Source organism: Lissotriton vulgaris, chromosome 6 (genome assembly GCF_964263255.1).
Source record: "Lissotriton vulgaris chromosome 6, aLisVul1.2, whole genome shotgun sequence".
NCBI classification, from domain to species: Eukaryota; Metazoa; Chordata; class Amphibia; order Caudata; family Salamandridae; genus Lissotriton; species Lissotriton vulgaris.
The window spans coordinates 991,979,532-992,003,339 of NC_141694.1; the positions used below are offsets into that span (position 1 = coordinate 991,979,532).

At 46.8% G+C, this 23,808-nt stretch overlaps 1 protein-coding gene across 15 annotated transcripts in view; it reads right to left on the minus strand.

The window, feature by feature from the left end:
* LOC147708315 (protein 4.1-like) overlaps positions 1-23,808 on the minus strand; it is a 1,681,744-nt gene that overhangs the window by 647,955 nt on the left and 1,009,981 nt on the right. For all 15 annotated transcript variants that reach the window (XM_086927035.1, XM_086927031.1, XM_086927029.1 and 12 more), the window contains one exon: positions 17,438-17,656. In XM_086927035.1, coding sequence (XP_086783161.1) covers positions 17,438-17,656 — 219 coding nt within the window. The remainder of the gene's footprint in view (positions 1-17,437; positions 17,657-23,808) is intronic.

A 23,808-nucleotide genomic window follows, 5' to 3' on the forward strand; every position in this document is an offset into this window, starting at 1 on the left:
AGTAGCCCCCTTTTTCAGTACTGTGGCTTTTTACCGTTATTGGTCTTGTGTTAAGTCTATATGTAAAGATACTTATCTTTTATAACTACTTGTGTGGAGTCCCTTTATAGTGTCCTTCACTGTGTTACTGTGTATGATCATAAATGCTTTACACACTGCCTCTGAGATAAGCCTATCTGCTCGTGCTACATTACCACAGGGTTGAGCAGGGTTTATCAAAGTGTGTAGCCCCCCTTACTCTGACTTAGGAAGAAGGGTCCCTACTTGGACTGTGGCCAGCCACTGCCAACTTGAGACCCCCATTTCTAACATTGGTGGTCAGCGGTGAGGATCTGCACTTGCATTTATGATCGCAGTAATTATAGTGTACACTACTAGTGAGTGCAGACCATAATGCAACCACAGACATTGTTGAAGTTTTTTTTCTATTTTTGATTGATAGCGCTAGTTATTTCTACAATGGGCAAGCCCAGATCCAATGCCTCGGAGGATCTCTCCTGGGAAGAAGAGAGATTAGATACCTACAATGCCAAGCAACTCAAGTGTTTTTGGAAAAGATTCACAGTCCCCATCACAGGCCTCACTAAGAGAGAGGAATTTTACAAAGCCCTGAAGGCCTGGCTAGAAGCCAGGGATGCCCCTAAGAATGTGGGATAGCCTGGGGAGGAGGGAGAGAATACAGGAGAACAGCAGGTGAAAGTAGTAGATTTGGTAGGTAGTAAAGCGCTTTCCAGGCTGGGCACTAGTGTGTCCTTAAGGGGCCTGTCTCCAGAAGAGATGGAGGACAGGGAGAGAGATAGGTGGCATAATATGGAGATGGCTAAGCTCAAGATGGAGGGTCAGAGGGACCTAGAGAACAAGAAGTTAGAGGTTTAAATAATGAAGATGAAATTTGAACATGAGAGTATTGAGGGAGTTGGAGATTAAGGCAAAGAGTGTAGAGATCTCCCCCTCTGGTGGCAGCATACCTGTAGTGCATATTTAGAGGATAGTGTACATACCCAAAGAGGTTATTAAGGATTTCCACAAAAGTGAAGATATTGGACAGTGGTTTGCAGCATATGAATTAGCTATGGTGTCCCACCGGGTCCATGAGAAGGATTGGGGAGCTGGGTTGTGGGGGCGTTTTGTTAGTGAGGGGAGGGATACCTTGTTGGACCTGCCCCAAGAAAGTAGAATGGTTTATGCCCACATGAAGGAAGCTTTGATGACCCGCTATGGTTTAACCCCTGAGATGTATAGGCAGAGGTTTAGGACCTGCAAGAAGTTAGAGGGTACCAAGTGGGTTGAATATGTGTCTTTTTTTTTGCAGAGCAATGGAGCGCTGGGTAAAAGGTAGCAAAGTAGAAACTTTTGAGCAACTGTATGATTTGATTGCATGGGAGCATTTATCTAGTAACTGTTTTCCTGAGCTACGCCAGCACCTGATTGATTGCAAGCAAACTAACCCTAGGAAGCTTGCTGAGGAGGCGGACCGCTGGGTGAGCACCCGGGTTCGCAAGGATCCGATGGGAGACTTCGCCAAAGGTGGGCATGGTCCTCAGCAGAGAAGTGGGGGGGACAGGGGTAAACCAAGGGAGTTTCCAAGAGGGCCCAAAAGTAATTCCCAAGGGAACCAAGCAGTCGTGTCCCAGCCTCCCCAAGAGCAGAGGTCAATTCCCCAGAGAGGTAGGCCTGTTCCGAGGGGACCACCGGTATTTTGATCCCCAGTGTCCCCTGAGGGACCACCCTGCACCAACCCGTGCACCACCCCGCCAGCTTGCTAGTGTAGCCCTGGGGGAGGAAGAGGGGTTGGTCCCCGTAGAATTGACCCTTGTTTCATTAGGAGACTTTGAGATGGTCCCTAAACCTGCATTGCCTGAAAACACTAAGAAGTACAGGCAGTGGGTGACCATTAATGGCCATAGAGTGGAGGCTCTTAGGGACACAGGAGCCAGTGTAACTGCTGTCAGCTCCCGGTTGGTGTCCAAAGAGCAGGTTGTCCCTCATGCATTCTACCCTGTAGTGTCAGCAGACAACTCAGAGAGCCAATGTGAGGTGGCTCAGGTTCCCTTTGAGTGGGGGGGTCTGAGGAACTCTTCAGGTAACTGTGAGGCCCGCCATGCCTGTAGACTGTCTGTTGGGCAATGATTTAGAGAACTCCTCATGGGCTACGGTGGAGAGGAGAGCTCACTTACAAATGTTGGGTCTGCCTGAGTGGGCGTGTGCTACCACTAGGTCCATGGCAGCCAAGGAGGGTTTTGAGAAGGATCTGGGACCTAAGAGTATGGCCCAGAACCCTGCCTTAGGAGAAGGGGCAGGGGGCATGGGAAGCCACCCCCCTTGCTCTCCACGGCCCAGGAAGGAGCTGACCCCAAGGGGGATGCCCTGGAGCCTACAGGGGAGCAGAGTGCCAACCTGGGGGACCTGCCTGAACTGACCCATTGGCAGCAGGAAGGAGGACCCACCAGGGAGGAGTTTTGTGAGCAGCAGAGAGTTTGCCCTTCTCTTGAGGGTATGCGGCAACAGGTTGCAGCCCAGGCAGCAGGTGACAGTCTGGTTCACATCTGATTTATTGGGAGACGGTCTCCTGTATAGCGAGCCTAAGGCAGCTGAGCTGGAGTTAGCCCGTGTGCTGGTGGTGCCCTCATGCTTCAGAGCCTTCCTACTGGGGTTGGCTCATGGCATTCCATTGGCAAGACATCTGGGGCAGACCAAGACCTTTGAAAGGCTGGTCACCCACTTTTATTGGCCTCAGATGCACAAGAGTTCAGACACTCATTGCAGGACATGTGAGACTTGCCAGGCAAGTGGGAAGAGTGGGGGGAAGATCAAGGCCCCACTCCAGCCCTTTCCAGTTGTTAGTACCCCATTCGAGCGAGTGGGCATTGACATTGTGGGGCCTCTGGATCCCAGGACAGCCATGGGCAACATGTTTATCCTGGTGGACCATGCCACCCGGTACCCTGAAGCCACCCCACTCAGGACGGTGACAGCCCCTGTGGTGGGACATGCACTGATGGAGATTTTCTCCCGCGTGGGGTTCCCGAGAGAGGTGGTGTCTAACAGGAGGACCAATTTCATCTCCCAGTACATTAAGTCTTTGTGGAGGGAGTGTGGGGTAACTTATAAGTTCACCATTCCTTACCATCCCCAAGGAAATAGTCTGGTTAAAAGCTTCAACCGGACCTTGAAGGTCATGATTATGGGCCTAGAGGAGCCCCTGAGGCATAAGTGGGACGTCCTCTTTCCATGCTTGTTGTTTGCCTACCGTGAGGTGCCACAGAAGTCCTTAGGGTTCAGTCCCTTTGAACTGCTCTATGGCCATCCGGTAAGAGGGCCTCTGAGTCTGGTCAAGAAAGGATTGGAGCAATCTCCCAGGAAACCTCTCAAAGATGTGTTCAACTACATCTTGGCCTTCAGGAACCAGACTCGGCGTTTCAGAAAAATTGCTGAGGCAAATATGGAAGCCAGCCAGGAGGAAATTAAACGCTGGCACAACCAGAACACCACTCTGGTCGAGTTTCAACCTGGTCAGAAGGTTTGGGTACTGGCCCCAGTGGAGCCTGGTGCGCTCCAAGATAAGTGGACCGGTCCCTTTGAGGTGGTGGAGCGCAAAAATCCGGTTAATGACTTGGTGGACTTTCAGCCTCCCAGGAACCCCTTGCGGGTCCTGCATGTGAATCGCCTGAAGCCCCACTTTGCGTGGTCTGAAGTGGGCATGCTTCTTGTCACAGATGCTGGGATGGAGGAGGAGAGTGAGCCTCTTCCTTACCTACTGTGTGCAGGAGAGAAGGATGGGTCAGTGGAGGGAGTGGTCCTCTCCACCACACTGACCCCTGAGCAGCACAGAGATTGTCACCAGCTGTTGGGACAATTGTCTGATTTGTTTTCCATGGTGCCTGGTGTCACTGAGTGGTGCATCCAAGATGTGGACACCGGAGACAGTCCTCCTGTCAAGCACAAGGCTTACTGAGTGACTGACCGGGTCAGGGCCTACATTAAGGAGGAGGTCTCCAAAAGGTTTGCCCTAGGGGTGATTGAGTTCTTTAGCAGCCCATTGTCCAGCCCCGTGGTCTTGGTACCAAAAGCTGCCGCGCCTGGTGCCACCCCTGAATTCAGATTCTGTGTGGACTACCGGGTCTCAATTCAGTCACGAAGAGCGACGCACACCCCATCCCCAGAGCTGATGAGCTCATAGATCGGTTGGGGGCTGCCCGGTACCTCAGCACGTTTGATCTAACATCTGGGTACTGGCAGATCGCCTTCACTGATGGGGCCAAAGAGAGGTCAGCATTCTCCACACCAGATGGGCACTACCAGTTTCGTGTGATGCCCTTTAGAATGAAGAAAGCCCCAGACACCTTTCAGAGGTTGGTCAACAAGGTGTTGGCTGGGCTGGAGGATTTCAGTGCCGCCTACCTGGATGACATTGCAGTGTTTAGTTCCTCCTGGGAGGACCACTTGCGCCACCTCTGGGAAGTGTTGATGGCGCTGCGCAGAGCAGGCCTCACAATCAAGGCCAGTAAGTGCCAGATTGGGCAGGGTTCTGTGGTGTATTTGGGACACCAGGTTGGGAGTGGCCAGGTGGCACCCCTACAGCCTAAGATTGAAACCATCCTGGCATGGGAGCCCCCCAAGACCCAGACCCAGGTGAGAGCCTTCCTAGGTCTCACAGGTTATTACAGGAGGTTTGTCAAGGGGTATGGCAACATTGTTGCCCACTTGAATGAGCTGACTTCCAAGAAGGAGCCAAAGATTGTGAATTGGACTGACACCTGTCAGAAAACTTTTGATGCCCTCAAGACTGCCATGTGTATAGCACCCGTCCTCCAGGCGCCCAATTTTGCTAAGGAATTTCTTGTCCAGACAGACACTTCAGTGGATGGGGTGGGGGCTGTTCTGTCACAGATCAATGAGGAGGGACTAGACCAACCTGTAGCCTTCATCAGTAGGAGGTTACTTCCCCGGGAACAGAGGTGGAGTGCAATTGAGCATGAGGCCTTTGCTGTGGTCTTGGCACTGAAGAAGCTGAGACCATATCTGTTTGGGACTCACTTCCGGGTTCAGACAGACCACAGGCCCCTCAGATGGCTGATGCAGAGAGGTGAGAATCCCAAGTTGTTGAGGTGGTCCATTTCCCTACAGGGTATGGATTACACGGTGGAACACCGCCCTGGCACAGAGCACGCCAATGCTGATGGTCTGTCCAGATTTTTCCACCTTAGTGAAGAGAACCTCCAAGGAGATGGGTAGTTCTCCCCATATATCAGCAGGGGGGTGGGAAGGGGGGGGGGGGGGAGACACGTGGTAGACCAGGCACCATTAACGTGGATCTCCCTTCCATTTTTCGCTGTTGTGTTCTCTGTTTTTGCTGGTATTAGATGCTCTGGTCGCTGTGCCATTGCCATTCAGTGCCACAGCCCAAATGCTCCCTGTGTAAATATGGCTGTGAATTGGTATCTCCATGATTGGCTATTCGGTTTACCTATTAGTCCCCAGTAGTGTGGCCTGTGTGTGCCCAGGGCTGGTAACCCAAATGCTGCTGGTGGGCCTGAAGCGCTGGTTTGCGCCACCCACAGAAGCCGCTTGTAAAGTGTTCCTCAGACCTGCCACTGCAGTGTCTGCGTGCAGTCCAGAAGTGCCATCTTGGCTTCGTAGTCCCCACACTTCAGCGCCCCTGAACCTTACCTTAGCCTCATGTCAGTCACCCCTATGGTAGGTGCATTGTGTGTGTAAGGTAGGACATGGCTTGATATGTGTAGCATGTCCTGGTAGTGAATTACCCTCCATTTTGTTTTTCACTGCTGCAAGGCTACCTGTTCTCCATAGGCTAGAATGGGCAGACTGGCTATTACATCTTATAGTCCTATCTGACTCAGGGAACATGGTAGAAATTCGAGTTTAGTATGCCTGAACTCAGAATGATAAAATACATCTTTTAGTGAAGTTGGTTTTAACATTCTGTGTTTGAAAATACCCCTTTTAGAAAGTAGGTATTTTCTTGCTTAAGCCTTCCAGTGTGCTCTGCTGTTATGTGTATGGGCTGTCTGGGTTTAAAGGGGCAAGGCAGGCTGAGTCAGACCTGGGTTGAATAGAGAGACCTGCATTGAGTACTGGGGAGGGGTAGCTCCTTGACCTGAATAGGGCTGTGCCTGGCAAGGTGAATGCTAGCTCCACCTTGTACTGTGCGTCTGATGGCAGACCCCCTCTCTCTGAAACGAAGGATGCAGCCTGGTAAACAAAGTGCTCCAGGCCTGAGCAGAACTGGTTCTGGTTGAGTTCAGTGACTAGAGACTTTTAAGAACAAAGACTTTTGGGGTATACATATCTGTGTCCAAACCACTGATTTTTGTATTGCTCCTGGTTGTCAACAGGAACCTCTGTCCGTGTTACTGAAGGAATCTGCAGGAGAGGACTGTCCTTGTGCTTGGGTGCCTTTTCCTGGATTGGCCTGCAGTAATTCCCCTTGGACTTGGAAGAAGAGGAAAAATGACTTTTGAGAGACTTTTATTTTTGCTTAGCAATCACCCAAGGGCTAGAAGAGAGCTAGCCTCCTGCTGGAGTCATAGGCCCATCTGACTCCCCCACCAGCCTCCTGATTCCTCCCAGGGGAGATTTCTATCTGCAGGTGAGGCTCCGGTGAGTTCCAGGGCCTCTAGTTCTACTACAGAGAAGCGAGTGCTGAAAATCGTCGCTAACGTCGTTTGTGAGCCGCCGCAGCTGAAGAGCGCAAGAAAAATCATTGCACAGCTGTCGCCGAGCGCTCGCAAACCGAAGATCACGCCGCACGTTTGCGGGCCTCAAAGTGCTCGCTAACACCAGAGATCATCGCATCGCACATTTGCGGGCTTGTCAAAGGCTCGCTAACCCCAGATCATCGCTTCAAGATCATCGTAGTGCGGGCGCCATTTTCCTCGCATCGCACCCGGATCGTCGCTCCCTTGCGGGGTGCCGTTTTTTCTTTCATCGCAACAAGATCGCACATGCAACAGGATCAGCGCATCATCCTCCATCACGGCATGGATTCAACGGAACACTGGCGTAGCGTGAAGAAATCTGTCGCTTTGTCCCGCACGCACCCGCAGACCGGCGCATCATCCTCCCGTGCGGTAAGGATTCAACGCATCGCCGGCCGAGCATGGGGAAAATCATTGCTACAGCTCGTTTGCGAGATTTTGCTTGTTTTGCTACGAAATCCAGGTACTTTGTAAGTAAAAGGGTCGCAGAGACCCCTGCCTTGAAATGAACCCCTATTTGAACACTTTGTACTCTTTTTCCAGCTTTTCAAGAGTACCCCCCGTTTTCAGTACTGTGGCTTTTTACCGTTATTGGTCTTGTATTAGGTCTATATATATAAAGATACTTATTTTTTATAACTACTTGTATGGCGTCCCTTTGTAGTGTCCTTCACTGTGTTAGTGTGTATGATCATAAATGCTTTACACACTGCCTCTGAGATAAGCCTAGCTGCTCGTGCTACGTTACCAGAGGGTTGAGAAGGGGTTATCAAAGGGTGTAGCCCCCCCTTACTCTGACTTAGGAAGAAGGGTCCCTACTTGGACTGTGGCCAGCCACTGCCAACTAGAGACCCCCATTTCTAACAATATTGTACAAAAATTCCGAATTAACCATGCAGATTTTCGGTGCCGAAACATCAAGCGGCAAAACAAATTTACATAATACAATTTGCATAAAACTAGCAACATATACATTATAATATAAAACTACAGAAGGCTATACCAGCAGAAAAAATACAATAATTACCAAAGCACTAGTTCATCCCGGAGAAAAGACTAAGGGCCAGATATAGTACGGCTATTACCGGTCGGTAACGGCCGAAATTAACGAATTTCGGCCGCTACCGACCGGTAATAGGCTTTTCTGATGTAGGGGCCGAAATTAACGATTCGGTAATTTAAGGAATCGGTAATTTAAGGAATCGGTAAATTACCGATTTCTTGAATACCGATTCGTTAAATTACCTAATTCCTAATGTAGGGAGCACTTAAATGAGTGCTTATCCCAGGTTAGGATTCGTTATTTACCACCAACTACAAGTTGGTGGTAAATAACGAAAACACCCCAAAAAGCAATGTTATGCAAATTGCTTCAGTGCCATGTTGCAGACATACATGCCCTTAGGGCATGTATGTCTGCCAAATGTGCACCCATACACAATTGAGTGGTGCAACAGGGTGTCAAAGTGACACCCTGCCACTCTTCAATGTTTTCCCCCTTTTACCGAATCGGTATTTACCGATTCGGTAATTGCCATTCATTCCTATGGGCCTCCAGGCCCATTGGAATGAATGGCAATTACCGAATCGGTAAATACCGATTCGGTAAAAAACGAATCTTAACGATTCAGTAATTGTTACAGAATGATTTGCTACATAGCATTTACCGATTCGAAAATACCAAATCGGTAAAATTCGGTATTTTTGAATCGGTAAATTTACCTACATCTGGCCCTAAGTACATAAGTTAATACAAAACATAATCGAGCAAGGACAATGGATGAAACTCCGAAAAGAAGGCAAAATTACCAGTAAACAATCATTTGTATTCAAGATCAGTCCATAGACAGATCAACGGTTCAGTGAAAACATAATGCTGCAAAAGAGCACAGTGCTCTTGAGTAATAAGGTGCAAAAGAAATTATAAGAGTATAAAACACTCAGGAGAAGCAATTTGGCTGTCCAATAGAAATAGGTTATAAATGTCATATGAAACATATCATTTGTGGGTAGTGGTAATTTGGAATTGCGATAGTCCACATTGTTTAGGTGCCTAGTAACTTATACATCAAGATCTTCCATATTTGGTTCTTTTTTTTGACTGAGTGGCTTACCTGTAATTTTAATTTGGTCTTTATTTTGGAGGTCCATTCTTTGTTCTTGCTCAATAAATGTTGTTGTTCTTGCTATGACCTCAAGTACTTAGTCCTTCTCCCTCGAATGAACCTGTATTTTGATACTCTTCTACTGCCCATGTTCTTAGAGTTATTAGGTTTACTGGGCTTGTGCCGTCCTTTGCTTTCATTCCCTTCACACCACTCTATGCCTTGGAGACCTGCCATGACCTTCGCCCGAGCCTGATCTGAGGGAGGCCCGTTCCTAGAGGACTCATGATATTGCAGGGCCCAGCTGATAGGCATGCTACAACACTCTGCGAAGAACTGGATCTGCTGGGTGTCCCACGTTTCCATCGCTGACCTGGGTGGCAACAGTGTTAGCCGACGGAGGAGAGGGAACTGCACAAAGAGGTTTTAGCCTGGGCCAAGAGGCCCAATGAAAGTGACAGCTAACATTAACCGCAGGTTGACAGGTGACTAGAGATTTTTTTGGGCGTAATAAGAGGCATGCAGGTAAGGATGTAACTCGGGCTGAGTTTAATAGCAGAATTAGTTATGAATGGGATGACTACGGCGGGAATATTTGTGCTCCACCTAGCTTACCAGAGCAAGCGTCCCAGGCTGACCCAGAAATGTAATCTGCAAGGACTCTTGTTTGATACAAATGTTTGGTTCCATCCGATGGTCAAGGTGGTTTGTGCCAATAAAAATATATATATATACTGGTACAGAACATTGTGGGACAGTGTGAAGAAGTAAGATCAAGGGAGAAAACCTGAAAGGTTCATAGTTTAAAGAGATTGTTGATGTGTTCCTGAGCAAGGGGCGTGGCTACGACTGCGATGGAGGCAGACGTGTCCGGGTAGAGCTCTGTCGGAGGCTTCCCTGAACGGGCTCAATTCTCCGCCTACAGTTGCCTACTGGGACCTTCGCACAGCGAAATGTTTTTCAGCAAGAAGCCGAACCTTCAATGCTGATTTTGCCCTGCCAGACTCCTGATTTGTGGCCCCCGGCTGTGTGAGTCGCGCAGCGAGCTGCTGTCGCGCGGGAGAACCGGGCTACATGAGCCCGAGGCTTGGCTCCTCCCACAGGGCCGTGAATGATGGCGCAGCTTGTGCAGGGTGCCTGCAATTTGTCGCGGCCGCCCTCCCTGTAACCGCCTGTCTGAGCGACAACAAATGTGCCGCAGGTGGCTGTCCAGATCATCGCGGGGCCGCCTGCCCGACATCACTGCTAAGACTTGATTAATTGGGACGCTCGTCGTTGCTGCGAGGAGGTGAGGATCGCCAGGACTGGTATGCCTCCTCGACTTGCCTGACGGGTGTGCTGACGCTACCCTGTTGCGGCTCTGAACTGTGGCTATTTCCCGCAACGCAGGCTATTGCTGTGCTTTCCTGCCCCCCCCTCCCTTCACCCCCCCCCCCCCCCCCCGGGTGACAGGCGCCTCTGCCGCATGTTACATTCTGTGGCCGTGTGAGCCGCCTAGCGAGCCGCTGCCACGCAGGAGGACCGGGCTACGTGAGCCCAGGGCTTGGTTCCTCCCACAGGGCCACAAATGGTGGCAACTCTTTGGAACTCACTCCCTTTAAGTTTGCGTTCTGAGCCATGCCTCTTGCGTTTTCGGAAACATCTGAAAACATTTATTTTCTGTTAACCGCTGTCCCTCAATTCACATAAGCATTACTCTGTTTGGATAAGCGCTGAGATGCTCAAGGGTAACCACGCGCTATACAAGACCGCCTTAATAATAATAATAATAACACCCTGAGCCGCGGGGCCCCTGCTGTTCACATTTACTCGGCATTGTCTCGAGGTAGGTCCCGAGCAATTGTACTGGAACCACAGTGAGCAGGACACGGCGTTTGTGGACATATTCTGCGCCTCATGTCGGGTGGCACCCGCGCCCGGGCTGGAACGGGAGGAGCACAGGTCCCTCTGCCCTCTACCAAGGCCAAACCATAAAAGATGGCTAAGCAGGGACTAACGGACCAAACCACAAGCAAATTGGATGCACTGCTTACTGCGGTCGAACAGCTGGAGGAAACCATTAACCGGACCCGCACCTCCTTGGTGTCCAAAATCGACAAGGTGGCCATTCATCTCACTCACCTGCATGCGAATCACCAGAAGCTGGTGGATCGCTCCACCGTATTGGAGCGCCACTACAGAAGCAGAGGGTTCCCTTTCGTCGACGTCGGAGGGAACGGAGGGCCGCGAGGGAGCAGACACCATCTTTGACCAACTATGGGGCCGCACTCTGACCTGATCGCAGCGGGAGGCTCTTCAGGCGGTAGCGGAAATCAGCGGCTCCTTAATGGACGAGAATGTTTCCAACTCCAGCCAACATGAACAGACAAGTGATGATTACCGCGAATACGGCCTGCAGCCTTCACAAGACTCAAATGGACAACCAGATGTCACCCCACAAAAGGCTGATACCATAGTATAAATATTGCGGGACTCCGTCGTTGCTTAAGCTACAAACAGAGGTACTGTGGTCTGCATGGGGTGGGGGGGAGCGTAGTTGTCTGCTGAACAGATACAAATGGTGGTCGCTGATGGAACTTACAACGCTAACGTGGGTCAGGTAGTGTCAGTTTGATCCGGGTTGGGAGGGTGGGTTCACTTGTATACTTTGCTTCTGACACTTATGTTTTCGCACACGCCTCTAAATTAGCGGGTGACACTGCGTCGCTGCGAACAGCCCTCCTTTTCCATTGAACTTTGCCTGAAGATGGGGAGCCTCTGCGAAATAGACCACACACTTTGTCAGTTATCACACCGTAGTGCGCAGCGTACGACCCCCCCCCCCCCCCAAAATGTTTTAACTGTTGTCTCTATTGAGAGTTTGGACGATTGCTAGTGGCATCTTTACCCTTTTGGTATTATCTATGATTTTGTTGTTATTGGGGTTCTTTATTGAGATGTCGTCTTTTACATGCCAGATTATGCAACACACCATACCACGATTTATGTTTGTTGGGCTGGCGCAAATACATTTCCTATCGGTAGAATTTTATAAAGCTTTCTCAGGTCTATTAATACCGGGATTGCAGCAGGTGTATGCCAGGGCATTGGAAGACAACACTCACGCCTACGCAAAATGAGGCGCTGCTAATCTCCCTTCTGAAACCGGTCAGAGGTTCCGACCTCCTATGCTCCTACCTCCCCCTGGCTCTGTTGAACACAGACTATAAGATATTCGCCTCTATCCTAGCTAATAGATTAGCCCTATTTGTACATACTCTAATCCACCATGATCAAAATGGATTTGTCCCGACCAGAAGTACCTCTTTTAACATACGTAGACTACGTAGGCTCCAGACATACGCATTGGAGTGCTGGCCACGTTCAGGTTGTCTGGTGCTAGACCTGGAAAAGGCCTTCGACTCATTGGAGTGGCCCTATCTTGCAGCGGTTCTGCAAAAGTACGAGCTTGGTGACGGATATTTAAAACTGGTGCAACTACTGTACCAGCGCCCTATGGTGCGAGTCTGCACGGGTAAGCTCATCTCTGACGCAATACACGTTTGGAGAGGGACCAGACAGGGATGCTCACTATCCCCGCTATTTTGCCTTGCTATGGAGCCACTGGCAGTTCTGCTACGTGAGAGCTGTATGGAATGGGGCATTCCTCTAGGTGATGGACTCCACGCAGTGTCCTTATATGCGGATGACCTGCTGTTATATATCAAAGACCTGCATGCTATACCTCCAGCTATATCTACATTGCTTCGTAAGTTTGAAGCAGTATCAGGACTCAGAGTAAACTGGGCTAAATCGGGCGTTTACTCTTTCCAAAACGACGTGGCAGAGACTAATGTAATCATTAACGGAACCACACTCACTTGGTATCTGACTACGTTCAGATATCTAGGAGTTTACATATCTAGGTCCCCAGCGGATATACTGGATGGCAACCTGGTGAACGCCATCTCATCTGTTAAGGCACAGATACAGTTTTGGAAGACCCACCCATTTAATGTCATGAAACCTATTACCTTAGTCAATATGATAGTAATTACAAAACTGCTGTATTACTTCACGAACCGGCCTGCGTATGTTCCGGTGCGTGTTTTTCGGGAACTGGAAGGATTGATTTGAGGACTAATCTGTAATACGGGAAGGCCCAGAATAACCCTGCAGAAATTATATGTGCCACCTGAGCAAGGAGGTTTAGCAGTTCCTCATTTGGAACTCTACTACCTAGCTGCCCAGTTACAATGGGTCACAAAATGGTTGTGTGGCAGGAACCTATCAGATACAGCAACCGTGTCGGTCCAGTGGACGCAGTCCAAAATATATAGTTTGTTTCATCCACCGGCAAAACTTCCCCTTCCGAAACAGGTCCATATAGGGCTGGCTCATAGATGCTTGTGGAGAAGCCTGCAGCTCACCAAAAGACACAATCTGTATGCCCGATACTGCCACTTATTGGGACGCCCAGAGACGGAGGCACAATAACAGATGTTGCACTGTCAGCCTGGCATGAGGCTGGGTGGAAACAATGGGAGAACTGTATGTGGATGGTGCTCTTGTGCCTTTTGCGACCCTGGCAGATAGTTATATACCAGCGGGACAGTTTCTCGTACAAGCAGCTATTGTATGGACATTGACGCTGGCATGGGAAGATCTGACAGCTGAGACGGCAAAACACCAGATGATGCAGTACCTATATGTCATGGGGGAGGGGTTGCATATACTCCTCTGGCTGGTGCAGGCCTTGCTCATGCAAGTATTGAAACCACCGCAGAGTCTTCGAACACACTGGGCTGTGGACAGAGGTAGACCCTGGACAGACAAAGAGTGGGAACGTGTCTTAACTATCACCACGCACATACCACGTAACTCACGGTTTAAACTTATACAAACGGACATATTACAAAGAGCGTACCTCTCACCGGACAAAATAAACAAATATTTCAACATTACCACTTCTAGTTGTCAGCTTACAGATGCCGACTTCCTACATATGTTGTGGTCCTGTCCCCTACTGGTGCGCTATAATTGAGACACTCACAAACTGCACTAACACTCAGATACCTAACATGTGGGAGGTTAGTATACTGGGATTTTATACTTGCAATAAAGCTAACAAGGTAAGCTCTAGATTTCCCGACCTAAGCCTAATAACTGCGAAACGGCTAATTACTAAACAAGGGAAGCATAAGGATCCCCCCGAAGCACTCAGTTGGAAAAAATCCCTAGAGGTATGGGAGCAGGCGGAGAGCACCGTCCTTCACAGGGAAGAAACGGCGGGGCTGCGGAAGTACCCCATAGCACATCCTCATGCTATACCACATACACCTACCATTCAACAGGCAAGTGACGTTACTTGAAGTTTCGGTCGATGAGTGCATTATGCCCTGTACAGCGCTGATTTCTACCATAACTGCTGAGCTGGAACACAACTACACAGGCCTTGGTGACATTCCTTAGGTACATATTTAGTCATAAGTTGCCCTAGCATTTATACGACTGATTAGAACAGACAGTGCAGCCCGCACTCATTACAAACAAACCAGCTTAGCCGTAGCTTTACTCAGATGACCACTCACCAAACTGTTTCATAGTCCATCTGGTATTTGATATCTCTTTTTTCTATTTCTTTTCTCTTCTCCGTTTCTTCTTCCCCCCCCCTCTTTTTATTTTTAGTTGTAGTTCATATTTGTGCAAATCAAATTTAAAAATAGTTGATATCCAGCATTACTTACTATTATATTATTATACGAACATATTGCACATGAGGAAATGCGATCTGAGTCTCAGGAGGTGCTAGGAATGCTGTGAGTATCTCGCCGACACCTGATATATCTGCACACTGACAACTTCAGATTAAGCGGTGCATACACGGGATACACACATTGATATGTCAATGGAGACAACAGTATGCGTATGCAGTTCGAACTAATGGTACCTTGTACATGTATACCGCTATGTGCACTTTAGATGCAAATTTTGTAACAATTACTTGGTGGGAACACCCAAACTTATGTACACAGGTCCATGGCAGCATTTCTTTTACTGCAAGTTTAAATAAAGGTATCCGATCCATACAGATATTATGCAGTTTTGTATCACCAAAAGGTACAGTAGAATTAAATTAGATGCTATATGCCTGCCTGCTGTGGTGGGGACAAATGACAGCCTATGAATACAGACGAGGTTGAGGTAATCGTCAGAATATAAAGGTAGGTGGACTATTAATTTTACTGTAAAATCTATGTATTAGGTGATATTTATTTGTGGTAAATTATACTTATTAGATGCATATTGCATTTAAAACAAAAATATTTTATGTTCTGAACTGAATATTATTAATGTAAAAATGTTTGTGTGTGTATTTGGAGGAAAGTGTTGGTTTTTGTGTGTAGCGTTTGGTGCTGATTTGCATGAAGGTGCTCGGTATGCACTTCCATCCAACTCTTTCTGTACATGAAATGGGAGCTAAGTGAAAGAGATTTCAAAATAAATTGTGTGAGAAAAAGCAAGAAAAGGAAAGAGACATAATGAATGTTTGCATCAGGGCAGTAAAGGAAAACCTGTCTTGTGTGACTGAACATGCATGACAGATAATTCAAGTGTAGAAGTGAATGATGGCTAAAGAGCGAGTAAGTCAATGTGTAAGAAATTTAGAAAGTACGCCAAAGTCATTTAAAAGTATGAGTGATAAGCTATGTAAGCAAAGTAGATAGCTAAAGCATAAGTAAATGAGAGAAAAAGGCAAGTGCTCAAATCCATATATTACCATTCATTCATAGAAATTCATCATGTTTCCAAGTCCAATTACACAAAGTTCCTGAATGAGGTCGCACAACTGAATCAAATTTGCATAAAAGAAAAGAAAAAGAACTGCAATTGTTATTACTAAGATGATTCCTTTTCCAGGTAGGTCAAAACTGGGGATGTAATGAGAGGAGAACATATATTTTTATCTTTATTTTCAGAATATAAATCAACATTCTAGAGAATAACTCATTGACTGAGGATGCTCGTTAAAGTACAGACAGTACATTCACATATTACTTTGTTTGGATCATGTTACATGATCATCCTTGTTTTTCTTCTTCCATAGGTATCAACAACATCCCTGTAGTCTCTTCTAAAAAAGTATTACAAAGGTGATTGTAGGTGGTATTGTTTCCTTCATCCAGTTTTAAATTTACTGGTTTTGGTTCCTTACACTTATTTATTCACACTTGATTTTTTTCAGTAGTAGTATCATCTAGGTCTTAAGGAAGGCCATGATCTCATTAAGATCATGATTGGCTGAAACATGTTGACCTTCTATTCTGACCTGCGCACTCGCAAATTTTATCAGACCGCACTTCCACGGATTTTTACTTTTGACACCAAGAGTTACTTAATAAAACTTTTTTCTCCTGGTAGCCTATTTTAAATCACATTGTACACTGCATTATATACATTTACTTACACTTTGTCATGCTCCATTGATCTTAGGAGATCTAGCTATTTGATTGTATTAAAACATCCGCGTACTCCTCCATCCCAGTGAAGGAGTTGTAGCTCCTTGGCTACACTAGGTTTGCAGCCAAGAGGAGATCTCAGATAATGAAGCATGCCACTCCGGTGGGTGATGGGATTCCGTCCTCTTAAATAGGACTTCCGTTATTTTTGTTACTTTTGCTCTTTGTACGGGTTGTGCTTTTTACTAGACCCGTAAACTCTTGTGTTTGCTTGGTTTGTGATGTAATTTACCACACCCGATAAATACAATTACCCCACTGTGAGGTATTTACTGAGTTAGTTATTCCAGGTTTAGGAGGTAAAATTAGATATGACCTGCAAAATCGGTGTTTATTGCCAACAATATTTGAAAGTCTTTCCATTTTATAACACATTTTCCTCCACCAAATTTTGTCAGGTCTGACTTGTTGAAATCGGTCAGGGGAAACACAGGGGTGCGATAACCATAGTATGACTCAGAATCGGGATCCTAAGCGCATATTTGCATTCCTGAATACCTCATGATCTTGAAAAATGCAACTTATCTAATCCAGGTCAAAAGAAAAGTCATAAAAGTAAGTCTCTATAAAAGTCAGCACTGACAAATTGCTTTGAAAAAACTAAGGTTTGATTGTAAAAGTTGAGCTAAAATTATTTGAAAACTGATGCTTCTGCAATATACCATAAGAGTAGGATTTAGGAATTACAAAACATATACTTAGAATGATGGTTGCTTTGTACAGTTGCTGGAACTAACCAGAATGGTTTATTTAAAAAAAAATGCAGAACTTTTACTATTAGTAATTTGAGTCTTCTTCAGCCACACAGTTTGAAGACAATAAGTTTGACTGACAGGAGGACAGCACCCCTTGCCATTTTTTTTGTAAAAATAAATCTTCTAAAAAGTCAACTATGTAGTCTATTTTTTCATCAATAAAGGCCATGCTAAGGGTAAGTTTCACTACATGGTGGCAGCAACGTTGTCGTCTGTCGTTCACATGAGCATTCACTCCTTTGACTAAATCTAGTAGCACACATGCATAAGCACTTCACAGAGAAAAATAACGATCACTGTAAGAGTTTTGTAGTTCCTTTCTCCCAACGCAATTCAGGCATTAGAAGGCGCTGACTGACCTGTGAGACTTGTGTAAATCCATCACTTTCTCCTCCAATTCTTTAGTTTGATTAGGAGCAAACTGAAACTCATTGATGTGATCAATGGTATGTTCATCGGGATCGTAATCCCCCAACTCAGCCTGCAGGGTGTAGGATCCTAGAAGTGCATGAGTCACAAAGGAGCACGGCAAGCGCCCAGAAGCAATATCCTGACGAAGCTGAAGACACAGGAAATATCTGCAAGAAAATAGAAAAACACAAACCTAAGTACTAAACACATACTGTGCCAACAAATACTTATAGTTAATGTCAAAGTAGACGAATATAATGAAACACAATCTAGAACACTAGAGCATTGCAGAAGACTAACCTGATTTCCCTGTAAAGGAAGGCATTCTTAGACTTGAATCTGTTGACTTTTGCCCTGATCATACCGTTCCCTAGTTATCCTTACACATCAGAACGCCTCAGAACATATTTAAATATAAATCCCCATGATCTCCTTTTTTCTACAAAGAAAGCTTCTAAGATTGGTCTGGAAACAATGAAGTTCAAAAGATATTTCCCCATATCAACTGTCCACAAAAATGGTTCACATTTCTTCAATTTAACCTCTTCACAGCTGTCTACCACTTCTTTGGTTTTTATTTGAATGCTTACTGTGTCAAGGGCTTACATGAATGAATGAATGAAGAAAGAATGTATACAGTGCACGGTAAACTAGAGTGGTCCAGGGATAATATGCATACCAAGAGAGTGATGAAATCAGGGGCATAAGAGATACGTTTTTAGTTGTTTTTGAAAAACGTATGCATTTGATACATTACTGAGAAACACAGGAAAGTGCTTCCAGATTGAGGCCATGCGCACTGAAAAGAATGTGCCCCCTTCCCTGTTTTTTTCCCAAGCAGAGGACCGCAATCAGTTGAACATTTCCTGAGCAGAACGTACTGTTCGGAGTTCAGATATTGAGGGCCTATTCCGATCTTTAAAAGGCAATTCTTTTACTGACTGGCGGCCAATGTAACTTTTAGATATGAAGATGTGGAAGTGCATTTAGAGAGGTTAAAAATGAGGTGCTGGTGTGTTTTCCACGATTGCAGGTGTTGAATCGGACATGCTGGGAGGCCTCAATGCAGAGTACTGGTGTAATCCAATCTAGATAGGATAGAGGCCTGTACGACAACTTTCTGAGCTTCCCAAGGTAAAAGAGGCACCATTTTGTTTTGAAGGCTTCATTTTCCGAAAGCACGCTTTTACCACAAAAGAAATGTGGTCCTTAAAGGAAAGCCAAACATTAATTACAATCTTTAGATTTCTAGCAGATCCTGTAGCCGAGGACCATCTCCACGCCAGCAACCCAACCAACCAGGGGACGGATGGAACCCGAAATGAAGCTTTCGGTCTCGTTCAGGTTCCACTGGAAGTGATTTACTTTCAACCAGCCAATGTCTATCCTCATACAAGCTGAGAATGATTCCCTTGCCAAATCCGAGGCCCTCCTCACAGGAAAACAGAATTTGGGTATCATCAGTATTGGGAATAACCTTAATGCTGTATGGCTTCACCAGAAAAGCCAACAGGAACATGTAAACATTAAACATCATAGGTTTTAATGCTGGCCTTTGAGGAACTCTGTAATTGAGGGTTTCTGCACTGGGAAAGTATGGTTTCACCCATACCGACTGTTCTGACATCCAAAAAGGAGCTAAGGCATTTCAAGGCATCTCCACCCAGTCCACTGTCAGCTAGACAATGAATTAAAGTATTGTGACAGATGCGGGCGTGGTCTCGATGAACTGAAAGATGGCCGCGCAGGAAGCGGCCTCTGCCGGGGAGTCAGGGATCCAACACACACGGGACCCTTATAGACACAAGCGGACATGCTTGAGCGGCGATCGGACAGGGCAGAGCCTAATACTGCGTCGCTCGCTTGTGAGGCACTGAGGAATAGGCTGCGGCCTGGTGGAGGTGCGCCCTGGACCCGTGGTGCACTTTACACGTGGGTTGAGAGACCCCGCTCCTTCCTGGCTGGAACGGCTGAGCGGTGCGCAGCTAAGGAGATGCGTACGCTCCTACTGGAGACATTGCACTGAGCTACATCCCGGGTAAGGACCAGACGCCTGCGACAGGGAGGGAGCGCTGCGAGCTGCTTATCTACATACCTTGCCGTCTTGCCGGGCCTCATGTTGGGGACGGGTCACAAACGCTGCACTGACATCGGCGCAGCCGATAGTTCTACTGCACATGGCGGCCACACTGGAAAAAGGCGAACTCCCACTCACCATGTTCTAGGCAGGCAGAAACCTGGGCTGGCGACAAGGTGAACTGGTTGGGGAACACAAGCGAAACGCATAAGCTTCTCAGAACCAGATGGTATTGAAACCGGTTGTGCAAACCCGGACGTTGTGCCACGTGACGCTCTCTCAATCTCTGGCCGAGTTGTGCTACTACAAGCACTCACCACTGTGCTGCAACACTGGTCAAGGCCTGGATATGCTTTGGACTACAGTATGGGTGGTCGGGTGGTAATGCAGCGTCCACTTAAGCCACCAGGACATTGCTAAATACATATAGCTGCCTAAGAAGATAATGGGGCGAGTGTGCAATCTGGCAGAGGACTCCAATGATCATGAATTGGACCTGAAAGAAATACTCAAACTTTAAAATGAGTCCGAAAAACAGATTCAAAACTAGACCTACTCACCTTGTGTCTACATAAAGTGAGAGGAAGAGTGGATGATCATGATGTTAGACTCGATCAACATGAGACTCAAGTCTCAGACGTTGATGACAATCAGGTAGTTGCAAGAGAACAGCTCTTCGGTATGGACAAAGTACTGGGATCTTATAAAGCTTAAGAACGAAGACCTTGAAGCCCGATCGAGACGAAATAACATCTGCATTTTGGGGGTGTTCGGAGAGTTCTGCGATCACCAAAATGCAGGACTTTGTGGACACCTTTCTCAGAGACCTCTTTGGAGCAGACCTATCATCGGTGTTCATGGTCGAAAGGGCCCAATAGGCAGGTGTGCAATATTCCCTTTTATACCCGGCCAAACTCAGGATCATGCAAGAGGGCAAGACCCATTCCTTTACAGACACAAAACAAGCACATAAGTTCCCCAAACAGAAAATAAAGCCTGCAAGATCCCAGGGAGACTCGCCACACCCATCGGCGTAGGCACAAGTGAGTGACAATGATTAGCAATCAAGAATTGGTTATGTTGAAACGCAGTGATCATTAGCCTCCAATGTGTAAATGTGCAGTTAACTCAATATTTGGCTTGTAATATTACTTTGGTGTGCAATGCTGTTATAGACACTCAACACTTTGATCCTCGCAATTATGTGCCCCCTGTTTTCATAACAATTTCTATTTCTTGCTGCGCTTGGGACGCCCTAATAAAATTATACTCAGCCACCCAGCCTCTATGGGGGGATGTTAGCTTGGAGATTCCACAGCCCCAAGGGATTATTCCCGGATATAGATGTTGAGAATCAGAAACTTTTTGGAGGTTGGTGTGGGTGGGGGGAGGGCAGGAAGTTACATCAATGTTCTTACGGATCTGGGTGGGAAGGGTTTTGAATTGTTTGTAACTGTTGTTGGCCAGAATTTATACATGGATACCTTAGCACTCAGCACTAACATGGGTCAGACATTGACACAACATACGCACATACAAAGCTGCATCCTCCTTGCTACAAGATCCTCCTTTCTCCATCCAAAGCTGAAGTCAATGGCCACGGTTAATTTCCTTACGTGGAATGATGGCAGGAAGGTTCGACAAGTACATGCTTACTGGACCAGACACAAAATCGACATTTGTTTACTCCATGAAACCCACTTACCCAGGATAGGTCTCCCTAGCTTCCTCACGCAGGGTGGGGAATGTAGTCTACTTCGATTTATTCCAATTATGTGAGACAGATATGCATACTCATGTGCAAGGGCCTTGCCTGGAAAACAACCAAGTGTATTAGCGACGCAGATGGCCGGTATGTCATATATTAGCAGGTACGTTATTTAACCACCCTATAACACTGGCTACGGTCTACGGACTGAATGTAGACGACTCAGAGTTCTTCATCAAAGTATAGCACCTAATCACTGATGCCGGCACGTGAACAGTACACTTGAGCAGGGGATTTTGGTGTTCCTCTACACAACATGCTTGATAGACGGGGTTGCACTAGACTCCCACAACCATTCGCAGCAACTGCTTTACATGCAATTATTGCAGATAATCACCTAGTTGATGTCTGGTGGGAAAAACATCAAGAAGCTCAGGAGGACACTTGTTTATCCTTGCAACACAAAACTTCGTCCAGAATCGACTATTGATTAACCAACAAAGACATGTAACAATGGCTACTGTTGGTCACTCATCTTTCACATACATTCTCAGATCATGCCCCTGTACTCCTAACCCTGCAGCTCCCACATACTCTTCCTCTCACGTTCACGTGGCGACAACCCCAGGGAGCCGTCTGGGACTCAGCTTTTAGAGCAAAGATACCTGAAGCTATTCTAGATTACTTCAAGCTGAACAAGGGGTTGTTCAAGTTCCCCCTCCGTACTTTGGGACGTGTTTAAAACTGTTAGACGGGGCGCTTGCATAACAGCATGGTATTCTTAAATCTATTCGTGGAACCCTGCCGAACCTTGAGACTGATATTTCAGATCTGAAATATGATTTCTTCCTCACCAAAGATCAGACACGTCGGCCAGTATCCAAGATAAGATGTCCACATATTAGGAAGAAGCTCTTCGGGAAGCACATTTTCTAGATAAGGGAGCTCATGCCTGTAGGTATGGGGAGGGGGACCAGCCAGGCAAAATCCTTGCTTAACTTCTTCAGAAAGCCCACGATTCAGCTTATATATCTGCTCTTTTAGACGAGGAGGGTCAAAACTGATTTACCCCCACTGACATTTTGCCGACCAAGGTCACCTTTTTCCCTGCAGGCTTACTCTACCACCCCCATAGCGAGTACTGCAGACCTTCAGGCGTATCAGGAGCCCATTCAACTTGTCTGGCTATCTGATGCTCATAGGGAATTCCTAACTTGTCCGATCACAGTAGAAGAAATACAACAAGCAATCGCAGGCCTCTCCCCTGACAAGTTCACAGCCTGCCTGCTGCCTTTTACAAAGAGTATTCCCAGCTCCTAGCGCCTAAACTACTGGACATGTACCAAAATTCCATGGAAGCGGGGACCCTGCACTCATCCCTGCTAGAATCTGATATAATCACATTGCTTAAACCCGATAAACCGGCCAATCAATGTGATTCTCTACCGGTCATTATTTCTAATAAATACTGATGATAAAATATTTGCCAAAGTACAGGCAAACTGACTTCAATTGGTACTACAGATAATGATTAGACCAGACCAGTCCGGCTTCCTTCCCGGAAGGTCAAAGGCCCACAATCTCTGAACTCTATTTGCAATCATAAATTACCTGCATCCACAAACCCCAGCCGGGGCAGCATTACTTTAGGCAACAAAAACTTTCGACTCACTGGAGTGGGATAATATTTTACCTTTATTGAAGTGGCTCGGCCTAGGTTCCAGCTTTATTGCACAAATTTCCCTTTCATATACCTTGCCCACTGCCCAGGTATGCCTTTCCCAGTCACACAGGGCAAGAGGCAGGGATGCTCACTTTCTCCCATACTTTTTGCCATTGAGTCACCAGCGGCAGTTATGCCAGCTCCAACGCCAACAGAGGACTGAGTTTTACAACTTGTGGTCTCATTATATCTTTATATGCTGAAGACGTCACCCTGTATGTAAGAGACCCTGAGACTAACCTAGACTCCCTGATCCGGGAAGTGGTCCAATTTGGCGGCCTCTCCCGCATTCAGGTGAATTGGGGGGAATCTATACTTTTTTTCCCCCGACAGGAGTGACTGCCCCTTTCACTCTGGACTACCAAACAACAGTGGGCTGAGGGCCAGGTCAAATATTTAGCCATACTGGTAAGCTGGAATATCGAAGAGATCTGGTAGTGCAATTTAAAAAAGGTCCTGAATTGGCTGGTGGAGGGAATCCCGGTTTGGTCCAAACTACCCCTGTCCATGGCATGGCGTATAGCCATTACAAAAATGGCAGTGCTACCTAAATTCCTTTATTTATTTGTGAACATTTCAATACCACTCACCATTTGCTTCTGTAAGAGAGTTCCATCCAACCGGACTACACTGCTTTGGGCCGGCCACCAACCGCGGGTGAAATATGAACTGTTAACATTACCACAGTTGCGGGGTGGACTGACTGCACCAGATTTTCATTTATAAGCACTGTGCGGTCAGATATATTTTTTACATTATTGGATTCACCCTATGCCCTTCCAACCCCATGTCGCGATCGAGACAGATAGAG